At 50.6% G+C, this 12,011-nt stretch overlaps 1 protein-coding gene across 2 annotated transcripts in view; it reads right to left on the bottom strand.

The window, feature by feature from the left end:
• Positions 1-6,349, bottom strand: part of SLC5A10 (solute carrier family 5 member 10) — a 54,385-nt gene extending 48,036 nt beyond the window's left edge. For both annotated transcript variants that reach the window (XM_065910824.1, XM_065910823.1), the window contains exons 1-5: positions 6,204-6,349; positions 3,193-3,264; positions 2,837-2,941; positions 2,470-2,529; positions 1,727-1,831 (exon numbers count right to left, since the gene is read on the bottom strand). In XM_065910824.1, the coding sequence (XP_065766896.1) occupies positions 1,727-1,831; positions 2,470-2,529; positions 2,837-2,941; positions 3,193-3,264; positions 6,204-6,317 (456 nt within the window). In that variant the 5' untranslated portion in view covers positions 6,318-6,349. The remainder of the gene's footprint in view (positions 1-1,726; positions 1,832-2,469; positions 2,530-2,836; positions 2,942-3,192; positions 3,265-6,203) is intronic.
• Positions 6,350-12,011: the final 5,662 nt, after the last annotated feature.

Raw genomic sequence — 12,011 nt, 5'->3', positions numbered from 1 at the left:
GTCATGGAGAACCCCATGGACAGAGGAGACTGGTGAGCTACAGTCCATGGAGTCACAGAGAGTCAGACACAACCGAGCGACTGAATGACGACAACTGAGTCACCTCATCACAAAGTGGGTCAGTGATCAGCCCGCTGGGCCCTAACCGTGGTCTCTGCCTGATTCACCATGACCACTCCCTAGGTCTCCATCGTCTTGTCTGTAAACAGGGCTGTGCACAAAGTGTCCTCTAAGGACTCCCCCCACTTACTCCCCCACCGTTTTGGACACTCTGCCCAGGCTCTGAGTGTGAGATGTGAACTCTGCCTCGGAGCCACCAACAGGACAAATGGGCTGAGAGGTTGGCCTTGGCAGACCCCACCCTGGCCCCTCGCCTCTCGCCCCTGTCCCCTCAAGTCCATCCTCTGGTAGGGGAGGGTGGAGGCACTAACACAAGCCTGACCGTGTCACCCCTGCTCAAAGCCTCTGGGCCCCTTGGGCACTCAGATCCCTTACTCACCTCTCACCAGCCCTCTGGCCTGGGGTGGGAGTGGCCCCTGAGAGCAACACACAGCAACTGTCTGGCTATGTGACTGCTGGTCAGTCCCAGGCCCACCGCTCCCTGTCACCCCCCACCGGCTCCTCCTCTGGTCCTGAGGTGTCTGACCCCTGGGGTCTGAGCCCCCCGCCATGACCACCCCCAAAGCATCCCACACTGCTCCCCACCCTTGGCGTTTGCCCTCCCTATCAGCACCCCTTTCTCCACTAGACCCTGGCTCTGTGCTGCCCAGCAGGAACCCCGACTTCTCTTCTGAGGGCCATCCCCGATGCTACATCTGCACCCCTCACGGTGCTGAGTCCCTGCTTCCAGAGGGGTGGGGGGCTCAGGAGCGGGAGGAGAGGGAGGAGGCACGTGGGAGCCGTCCTGGAGGGCAGCAGTGCCCCCTCCAGAAGAAAGCCCTGGGGGAGATCCTCTTAGGAGAGAAGGCGGGGCCTGCTTGCTAACCTCCCTCTCTCTGAAACCCACCCCCACCCAGCAGGGACTTGGCAGCCCAGGTGGAGGCCTGGCCGAGGCTCCCGGGGCTCCTGGGGTCATGGAGGAGGAAGCCCTGGACACCCCTGCAGAAGCTGCCAGTCAGAAGGGAGGAACCAGGGTTGGTCTGTGCAGGGACCGCTGTCCACTTCTGAGCCTTGCCAGAGCTGGAGCAGCTGGATGGCCTCCAGGGACAGGCTGGTGATGGGGACTCAGGAGGGAGAACACGGGCCTGGAGTGGCCATGGAGGCCCCACGGGCTTGGGACAAGCTCCCCCCATCCTGGCCTCAGTCTCCCTCCCTGTGAGACCCAGGATGTGGACAGGATATGCCCAGGCCAGGCTCCCCAGGGAAAGGAGGTGCTGGGGGGTCAGTCTGGTAGTGGAGCTGACAGCCACTTGCCACCTTGGACCAGAGACAGCGGGTTCTAGGTGCCCCCTAGTGGGCACTCCTGGCTTGCCAGAACCAGGACCCAGAGCCCAGACAAGAACCCAGGGGCAAAGTAGGAGTCACAGGGCTGCATTCTGGCCCCTCCCGGGGCCCTGGGGCAGCTGTGTGATCCTCGGCAAGTCAGTGTGTCTCTCTGGGCCTTGGTCTCCCCAACTGTCAGACAAAGCAGAAGCGGATCAGGGGCTATCAGGTCCCTTTGAGGGCCCCAGAGCAGGGATGTTCCAGCTAAGCTGGCCAGAAGCTGGTGGGGGAGGGGGTGGCTCACCGATATCTTGGTGAAGACGGACAGCAGCAGCGACAGGACAGACAGGTACACGCGAATCCGCTGGCCCCCGTAGCGCTTCTGCATGTATTCAGGCATGGTGACAATCTAGGGGCACAGGCCAGGGGGCTAAGCTCACTGCAAGGCCACAACTAGCGACTGGGCCTGGAGCATCTCACAGCCCCAGCACCGGGCCTAGAATTCCAGGCTTACACTTCCGATCACATGGTGAGCGGCTTAGGCTGGGGAGTGGCGGGCTGAGACAGGAGGGATGCATGGGGGGCTGTGGCTGGGAGCAGGGGACAAGTTGGAAGGCTTGTTATAACAAATCCAGATGAGCTCTGGTTAGATGGGGAAGTACGAGACTTGAGACATCCAGGAAATGTGAACCACCGGACTTAGTGACGCCTGGCTGGAACTAAAGAAGCGGCACAATTGAGGATGTGACTTGCAGCCCAGGTGTGCAGCCTGTGTGCTCAGGTAGATGGAGCATCCTCCTCCAGATGCAACATGCAGGTACAGTAGAGACCAACAGACAAGGCACCTGGGCTGAAGGCCCAGGGGACCTGTCTCCATGGGTTGATGAGAACGTTAGTTGGACTAGAAACAAACCCAGAGCTGACACTTGTGGTTTCACTCACCAACTCATGTGTGAAGCCAGGGGTCCTGCCCATCACCACCACCCACTCCACCCCAGGCCCGGCTGTCCCGAGGCCCCCAGCTGGGCTGTCCCTGAGCAGACTCACCTCCGAGGAGAGGTAGATGGGCACAAACACCCATGCCAAGGCCAGCAGCACATAGGTAGCCTGTGGGGGACAGAGGCAGGTAAGCCCAGGGACATACAGGGTTGAGAACTGTCCCCGCCTCCTCTCTGCAGCCTTGAACACTAAGGATGACGGCCGAGGCTCAGGGCTCCCTGCCTGCAACATTCTGTAGACCCGACTTCCCCATCAACCCTGCCTGCGTGGATCTTGGGCTTCCTGGTTGCTGGATACTGCCTCTGGCCATGGAGAGGTGGGCCCTGATGAGCGCCACCCAGCACCTATCAAGGTTGGTGCCCACCCCACCCCACCCCACTCCTGCCCATGGTGGACACCCGCCTCTGGAGCTCACATTCCACTCAAAGCCGGCCACCGCCAAGCCTCCAGCCGCTCCTGCGCCCGCCAGTCCAATGAAGAGGCCTGAACCCTCGCTGCTGGCAAAGAGGGAGGCTCCGATCTGGAGGAGAGAGAGGGGAGGAGCTAGCATCAGCCCCGCCCTCTCCACGCCTTCCACCACCTGCCCCCACACCGCCGCTCAGGGACCCCTGATGACCTAGGCCCCATCTCTCCCAACTTGGCCCAGCCTGGGGGCGACCCTGGGTGTGAGGAGGACACAGGAAGTGACGGCAGGGATGCAGATGCAGGCTGACCTAGGGGTCAGATGTGGCCCCAGTGCAAGGAGGGTGGGAGAGGTCGGGGGGCACTCACCGGCCACCACGTCATGTCCCGACCGGCCAGGAAGTAGCCGCTCACCGTGTTCCTGCTGGCCCGGCAGGAGGACTGCAAAGACAGGGGCGGGAGCTGGAGCCTTCGCTGGGCCAGAGGCAGCGAACAATGTGCCGCTACTGTGGGAAACAGTGCCCTGGCTCCCCAGAGAGTGGGACACACAGGTGACCCAGAGACCCAGCAGGTCCGCTCCTGGCTACATCCAGGAGAGCTGAGAGCAGGTGCTCGAATGACCCCCGCACAAGGCTGCTCACAGCTGTGTAACTCACCGCAGCCTGAGAGTGGGAGCAACCCGAAGGCTCATCAACTAATGGATGGATGGACGGATGAACAAACGTGCATCCACACCACAGACCATCGCCCAGTCCCCAAGAGGAAGAGGCACCACTATTTGCTGAAACACGAGTCCATCAACATGCAGGCCTGGTTCTTCCAGACTCCAACTGCCTCCTCTCTGCTCCCCACATGGTCAGGATGACTAAGCTGGTTTGTCTGGGCCCACCACTCGAAGCTTCTGATATGACTGCTGGCTGCCTGTCCCACTACAGCCCCCCGACCTCTGCTTTCTCTCTGTGCTCGTGATCCAGCCATACTGAACACAGTACAGCCTGCGGACTCTCACCATGTTGCCAGGATGGCCACGTCCAGTTGTGCAGGTGGTGCACCGCACAACCTCCAGAGCCACCCTGGTCTTAGCCCCTGCTTTTCTCTGTCATGTTCTCTTATCCTCAAGGATGTAGTGGATGTTGCCAACGGCCTTCTCACAGCATTTTCCCTTCCTACAAGGGCCTCATCTTTCCCAGCAGTTGACTGAGTGGTCCTGACTCACTCCAGCTCCAGGGGTCCCAAGCCACCTAAGTCACAGAGCCTGTCCCATTCCTCATGTACTCTGCATGTACTCAGATGTACTCTGCATGTAAGTTAAATAAACAGAGTGACAATATACAGCCTTGATGTACTCCTTTCCCAATTTTGAACTAGTCCATTGTTCTATGTCCATTCCTAACTGTTGTTTCTTGACCTGCATACAGGTTTCTCAGGGGGCAGGTAAGGTGGTCTGATATTCTCATCTCTTTAAGAATTTTCCACAGTTTGTTGTGATCCACACAGCCAAAGGCTTTAGTGTGGCCAATGAAGCAGAAATAGATGTTTTTCTGGAATTCTCTTGGTTTCTCTATGACCCAACATCTGATCTCTGGTTCCTCTGCCTTTTCTGAATTCAGCTTGTACATCTGGAATTTCTTGGTTCATGTACTGTTGAAGCCTAACTTGAAGGATTTTGAGCATGACCTTGCTAGCATGTGAAATGAGCACAATTGTGTGGTAGTTTGAACATTCTTTGGCATTGCCCTTCTTTGGGATTGAAATGAAGACTGACCTTTTCCAGTCCTGTGGCCACTGCTGAGTTTTCCAAATTTGCTGGCATATTGAGTGTAGCACTTTAACAACATCATCTTTTAGGATGTGAAATAGCTCAGCTGGCATTCCATCACCTCCACTAGCTTTGTTCATAGCAGTGCTTCCTAAGGCCCACTTGACTTCACACTCTAGGATGTCTGGCTCTAGGTGAGTGACCACACGTTGTGGTTATCTGGGTCATTAAGACCAGGAAATAAATTAATAAATAGTAATATAATATTGTTTTTAAAAAAGAAAGCTTCCACTGCAGGGGCCCCTCTCCTGACCCCCAGTACGGTGCTCCCAAGAACACAGCACGCTATGGTTGGAATGGATTTTCACATCCACTGGGCTCCTGTGCTCCTTGGAATAGCTGTGAGAGGCGACTGTACAGATCTACGGGGTGTGTTTGAGGAAACAGGAGGCTAAGTAACTGTTCCAAGAACACACAGACCCAACTTTCCCGACACCCAGCACTGGGCTGCCTGAGAGTTACTATTTAATCACACGAGAATGACTTCCAGTCACTGCGGCTGTTACTTCCACCAGGCCCTCCTCCGCCTCCACCATCATCTCCACCACCCCCACCCCAGCCCCACCCCCACCTCCACCACTTGCACTTTCTACTATAGGATCAACAGCAGCAGCAGGGTCCCTTACATGTGGTCACCTCAGGGAGAAGACCTCTCCCATTTGGGAACTTGGGAACTAGGATCAGGCAGGTGATACATGTCTTACAGATAAAGATCCTGAGGCTCAAAAAACTGAGCAACTTCCAAGGATCCTAGAACTGGGGCCATGGCCAGAGGAGATAAGAGGGGCTCCTCATTCTCCACCAGGAGAGGAAAACCACTGCCAGTTAGGGCTCAGGGGTGCCAGCCTGCGGAGCTCTGGGGACAAGACTAGCTGATTTGTGTCCATCTCCCACCCAGGGTTAGGAGTAGATGGAGGAGGCCCTCCCCTCTGGGCAGGGTCCTGGGTTCACTGCCCAAGTCCCTGCCCCCTGAAGCCCTGGGGTTCACCTGCAAATGGGGCTGTGGGCGGGGCGGGGGGCAATGCGTACAGCAAATGCATAGCAGTATTCCCGCTGCTGCTGGAGCCTCTGGTGACCTACAGCCCTTCTCTCTTCTCAAAGGCAGAAGAAACTGACTTATGAACTAGGCAAGGCTTGTGGACACGGCTTGTTGTTATAACAGAGACCCCAGGCCCTGCATGCCACTGCCCCGCTCTGAATTTGGCTCAGCTGGTGTGGGCGCAGCCAAGAACCCCTGTGATTCTGTGAGCCCATCTGACACTGGAGAGGAGGCCAGAAGACTGCGCGCTGTGCCAAGCGCCCAGCTCGTCAGCCGCACAGAAGCCCCCAGTGTTCCGCTTGACCTGCCCTTAGAGACACTTCCTGTTCTTCACTTTAGAGACTTGAGAATCTGGCGCCAAAGAGAGAAGGGCTTGGTCAAGGTCTCCGGCAAATCTCCCCAGGGCTGGGAGGAGGGCCTGAGGGCATCGGGCCTCCAGAGAGAGGATGCCATGCCCGGGGACACCCCGGATGGTTCCCACACCCCAGTGCCCGCCCCGGCCTGTGCCACCAGTCCTCTCACCCATATGCCCACGGCCACGTTCAGGGCAAAATGCACGGCGATGACGGCAGTGTCCACCGTGCTCAGCTGCGGCCTGGGGGAATGGGGGTCGCTGGTGGAGTTGTCCACAGCCATCCTGCAGCAGGGCCGGCTGAGCGAGTGGGACTGAGGGCTGGACCAGAGCAGAGGGCTTCCTGGCAGGCAGTAAATTTATGATTAAACCGGCAGGACGGTGACATTCCAGCCCACGGGGCACGCTTCAAAGTGCAGCTGGGTCTTCTCCACCCTACCCCCTCCCCTGCCCCGGTGGGGACCACTGGGGGAGGGGCACATCTTTACACACAAAGGAGACTTGGGAGATGTAAAGGGGTCTAGTGGACCCAGAGGAACCAGAATTGTCCCAGAAAGAAAGGGCTTGTTACCGAATGCATGCAATTCACGTAAGGAGCAGGAGGGTTGGGGGCAAATGCCCCTCCTCTGGAGATGCTGCCGTGACAGCAGCCATGTCTTTCTACAGCCTTTGGGCCTCAAGTGGACCACAAGGCCTTTGGCAGTGACTTGCATCTCTTGGGTCACTTCCAGCCACAGAATGTCCTCTGTTGGACACTAGAAGCTTGTCACCACATTTCCTGTCCTCTTTTCCAGACCAGGCTCAAAAGCCCCTTCCTGACCATCCTCTTGGGTCCCCTGGTCTCCCAGCACCACAGATATTGGGCCCCACATCTAGCAAGCATCTGCCAGGGGCTGGGCCATGCTTAATGTTTCTGCTCACTGACCTGTTCTGTGCTCAGAGTAGGTGGTGTGGGTCACAGCCAGGGAAGAAGGCAGGAGGGTGGCTACCTGCCCCCATCCAGCCACTTGAGGGCCAGAGCTGGGCTTCGGCCCTGTATCCAACCCCAGATCTCCCCCGGTGGTGGCAGTGATGGGTAGGGTCCACTGTGTCCCTCCTGCTCAGATGCTTGCTCACTGATTAAATCCGTGTGTGCAGCCAGGCAGCTCTTGGTGACATGGCCCGTGGCTTCACAGAGCATTTGGAGTTTATCCTGACATGCAGCCCTTCCAGAAGTGTTAATGAGTGAGCGGCTGGCACTGGGAACACCGGCTTGCACAGCCAACTGTGCCTGTTACTTGGTAACCCTCCTCCCGAGGGGGAGGGTTTGAAGATTAATCCCCCTCACATGCAGGACTTATCCAGGAAGAAGAAGTAAGTCACTGCTTTCGGTAAACTCAGGCAGACCCAGACCGCTCTCCCCAGCCACCCTCACCTTCAGCCAGCTAGGCTCTCAGATGTCTTACTCATTGTTGGAAATGCATCGTGACTCAAGAGGTCACTTCGTACTGAAGAGGGACCCAAATGGGTAATGTCCAGATTTATTAAACTGGTCTCCTAAAGAGGAAGTAGCTGAAAGAACAGTCTTTGGTCCCCTCTCCATACCTGGGTCTCAGAAAGAAATATACCACTTAGACAGAGTCCTGCACCCCCTCCACTGTCTGATCAAAAGGCCTGGGGAGAGATGGCTGACATAAGCTGATGGATCGGGCCAGGGGGAGGGTGGCAGGGGAGGGAATGGAGAAGAAATTCCACACGGCAGTCCAATCACAGTTTACACTCTCCTCCAGCCTCCTCTGACCACACTCGCAGATCCAACTCCTCTGGGCCAGCTCAACTAGGACAGGAATACAGACAGCTGTCCAGCCAAAAAGTCACAACTGGTGACTGCACATGGACACGCCATCACCATCCAGAGTCCAGAGTTTACATTAGGGTTTATTCTTGCTGTTGTGTGTTCCATGGGTTTAGATGTATGTATGATGACATACATCCATCATTAGAGTATCACAGAGCATCTTCACACCTTAAAAATCTAGGTTCTATCTATTCCTCTTTCCATTCCCCCACCAACACTTGATCTCTTAGTGTTCACAGTTTTGCCTTCTCCAGACCATCATATAGTTGGAATTACAGAGTATGTAGCTTTTTTAGATTGTCTTTCACTTACTAAGATTCAATTTAGTTTCCTCCACATTGTTTCATGGATTGATAATTCATTTCCTTTTGCTTGAATAATATTCCATTGTCTGAAGGCACCACAGTTTATTTATCCATTTACCTACTAAAGGACATTTTGATGGATTCCAAGTTTTGGCAATTAGGAATAAAACTGCTATAAAACTCCATGTGCAGGTTTTTATGTGGACATAAGTTTTTACTCCTTTCAGTAGATACCAAGGAGCATGACTGCTGGATCACATGGTAAGTGTGTTTAGTTTTGTAGGAAACTGCCAAACCATCTTCCCAAGTGGTCATTTCTGTACCTCCACCAGTGATGAATGAGTTCCTGTTGTTCCATATCAGCATTTGATGCTGTCAGTGTTCCAGATGTTGGTCTAAGAAGTGTGCAGTGTTTCTCGTTGTTTTAATTTGCAGTTTCTTGATGGCATATGACAGAAGGCATCTCTTCATATGCTTCTTTACTATCTGTATACTTTCTTTAGTGAGGTGTCTGTAAGATCTTTGGCCCCATTTTTTCAATATAAATTCAAAAGGTTTACTGTACCAAATATCACAGAAAAATGGATAAAAATACGTGAACAAGTTTTAAGAAAAAATAATTCTATATGTTGACATTGATGTCTATTTAACTGATCAAAAACAAAGTCCTATTACTTTGTCTTAGTGGAATTTCAATAATAACAAATCAATCCCGGAATTTTCTCCTTTCTAAAAATCACTTAAATCTAAGCATATTGTAATCTCACTTCCAAGTTTTATGGTTCATTTTTAATCAGGTTTTTATTTTCTTATGGAGATTTAATTGTTCTCTTTACTAGTCCTTTATCAGATAATTGTTTTCCAAAGACTTGTCCTAGTCTATGACGGGTCTTTCACTCTTAACACTGAGTATCACAGAGCAGAAGTTTTTAATTTTAGTGAACTCCAGTTTATCAATTATTTCTTTCATGGATCATCCTTTGGTGTCATATCTGAAAAAAACCATTGCAATAACCAAGGTCATTCAGATTTTCTTCTAGGAGTTTGACTTTTACATTTAAGTCTGCATTCCTTTTATTTTTTCTGCATGTGAATATCCAGTTATTGGTGGCTCAGACGGTAAAGAATCTGTCCGCAATGCCAGAGACCCAGGTTTGATTCCTGGGTTGGGAAGATCCCTTGGAGAAGGGAATGGCTACCCACTCAGTATTCTTGCCTGGAGAATTCCATGGACAGAGGAGCCTGGGGGGCTACAGTCCATGGGGTCGCAAAAAGCTGGACATGACTGAGTGACTAACACTTTCACACTGTCATCCAGTCATTTAAGCCCTGTTTGTTGAAAAGAATATTTTTGGTCCACTGTGTTGCCTTTGCTCCTTTGTAAAGATTGGTTAACTATATTTATGTGGGTCTGTTTGTGAGCATTCTCTATTCTGTTTGACTGATCCGTCTTTTCTTTCAACAATATTTTTTTGTTGTTTTTGGCTTTGCCATAGGGCATGTGGGATCTTGGTTCCCTGACCAGGGGTCAAACAAAACTCTGAAGTGGACATGCAGAGTCTTAAACCACTGGCCCACCTGGGAAGTCCCACCACACTCCTGATTATGGCAACTTTACAGACGGCTTGAAGAGAGGTAGTGTGAATATGTTCTTTTCCTTCAATTACTGCCTTGGCTATTCTGAGTCTTCTATCTCTCCATGTAAACTTTAGAATCAGTTTGACAAAATCCACAAAATAATCTGGTGGAATCTTTATTGAAATTTCATTGAATCTTTAGACCAAATTGGAAAGCACTGACATGTTGACAAGTCTTCCTATCCATGAACATAGGCTATTTCTCCATTTAGTTTTTAAAAATTTATTTCATCCATTTTGTAGTTTCCCTTACATAGATTTTATGCCTATTTAGTTAGATTTATACTTAATATGTCATTTTTGTGGTAATAGTGTATACAGTTTTGTATTTTTACTTTTAAATTCCACTTGTTCTTTGCTGGTATACAGGAAAGCAATTGACTTTTATCCTACAATCTTGATATAATCACTTATTAGTAATGAGTTGGGAGTTGTTCTTGATTCATATTTTCTACATAGGTGATCATATATCATCTGAGAACAAAACAGTTTTATTTCTTCCTTCCCCATTTGTGTACCTTTTAAATCCTTCTTGCCTTATTGCATCAGCTTATTGAAATAAGCTAACAATAGCTATTGAATATTTTGAATAGTTTTCAAAATATTGAAAACAAGTGATGAGAGGGGACATGCTTGGCTTATTCTTGATCTTAGTGGGAAAGCTTCTAGTTTCTCACCACTAAGTATGATATTCACTGGAGTCTGTCAGTAGATATTCTTCAACAAGATCAAGTTCCCTCTCTATTCCTATTTTACTCAGCTTTTGTCATGAATGGATGTTGAATTTTGTCAGGTGCTTTTTCTGCATTGATTGATATAATCATTATTTTTCTTTAGTCTGTTGGTATGATGGATTACATGAAGTGATTTTCAACTGCTGAGAAAAGTCTTGCATATCTGGGATAAATCCACTAGGTTGTGCATAATTCTTTTTATACATTGTTGGAATGAATTTGCTAATATTTTGTTGAGGATTTTTGCACCTATGTTCTTGAGATCTTGGACTTTGGTTTACTTTTCTTGTAATGTATTTGTCTGGTTTTGGTCCTAGGGTAATGCTGGCCTCATAGAGTGAGTTAGGAACTACCCCTTCTTCAGCGGGAGCAGGGTGGAGCTTGCAACAATGGTAGGGGTGTGGGGCAGGGTGAAGTAACAATGGTTACCAGTCTCTTTGGATCTCTGTGCCAAGAAGTTGCTACTTGCTATCAGAGCACAGATTTCTGCTGTCTGGAGGAGGGGACTTCTTGCCTATCCTGGCTCCCACAAAACTGTTCAGATTGCTCCAGGAATGTATGCAGAGCTGCCTGCTGCAGGGTTGGGAGTCTGGGTCGGGTATCAGCAACTTTACTAAGGGCTGGATTTGACAAAAGGTAGCTACATTTACCATCTAACACTTTCCCTGGAAGTTGCAAACCTTCAAGACTCCAGAGTTCCAAAATCATTAGATGGATTTGCCACTGTTTAGATGGAGACAGATTCCTGGTGTTTCCTATTCCACCACCTTCCACAAATCCTCCCCATTTGATTCATTTTTATTATTCCTCTTTATTGATATTTTCCATCCGGTGACATATAATTCCTATACTTTCCTTTAGTTTTTTGAGCATGTTTAAAATAAATTATTTAAAGTCTTTATTAAAGTCTGAGCTTCCTCAAGGAAGACCCTGTATATGGGTGCAACCTTGTTTCTTTAGACGCCTCGGAACTTTTTGTTGTTGAAACTGCTATTTCTAATATTATGTGATGGAAATCAGGGTCTTCTCCATCCACAGGGTCTGTCTGCTTTTCTCAACTGATTCTGTAAAGTCTGCATTCTTCATTGTTTGTGGCAACTGAAATCTCTGGACAGTCAGCTTAGTGGTCAGCTAGTGAGTCATCACACACTTCCATAAAACTCTGAAACCAAAAGAGAGAGAGAGAACAGCATTCCCAACCTGCAGGTGGGCTGTGAGTCCTGGGCATGCCGTCAACACTCAGCCAGGAAATCTACAACCCCACTGGGGCCCTCACATCTTGCCTGTACAGAAACCCAAGGTCAGACAGAGGTGCAAGATTATGGCTTTCTCAGGTATTTCTGAGCACATGCTCAGAAAGCAAAGGTTTAAGGTTTTCTAGAAGAAAAAAAAGCAATTTTTCTCTTTCTAAGAAAGGCTTCTTTTTTTATGTGCATGAGCTGGAGGGGACTGTGGTTAGATGACC

Source organism: Muntiacus reevesi, chromosome 18 (assembly GCF_963930625.1).
Source record: "Muntiacus reevesi chromosome 18, mMunRee1.1, whole genome shotgun sequence".
Taxonomy (NCBI): Eukaryota; Metazoa; Chordata; class Mammalia; order Artiodactyla; family Cervidae; genus Muntiacus; species Muntiacus reevesi.
Note: the sequence above shows the minus strand (reverse complement) of the source record. Positions and strands in the feature narration are given on the sequence as shown.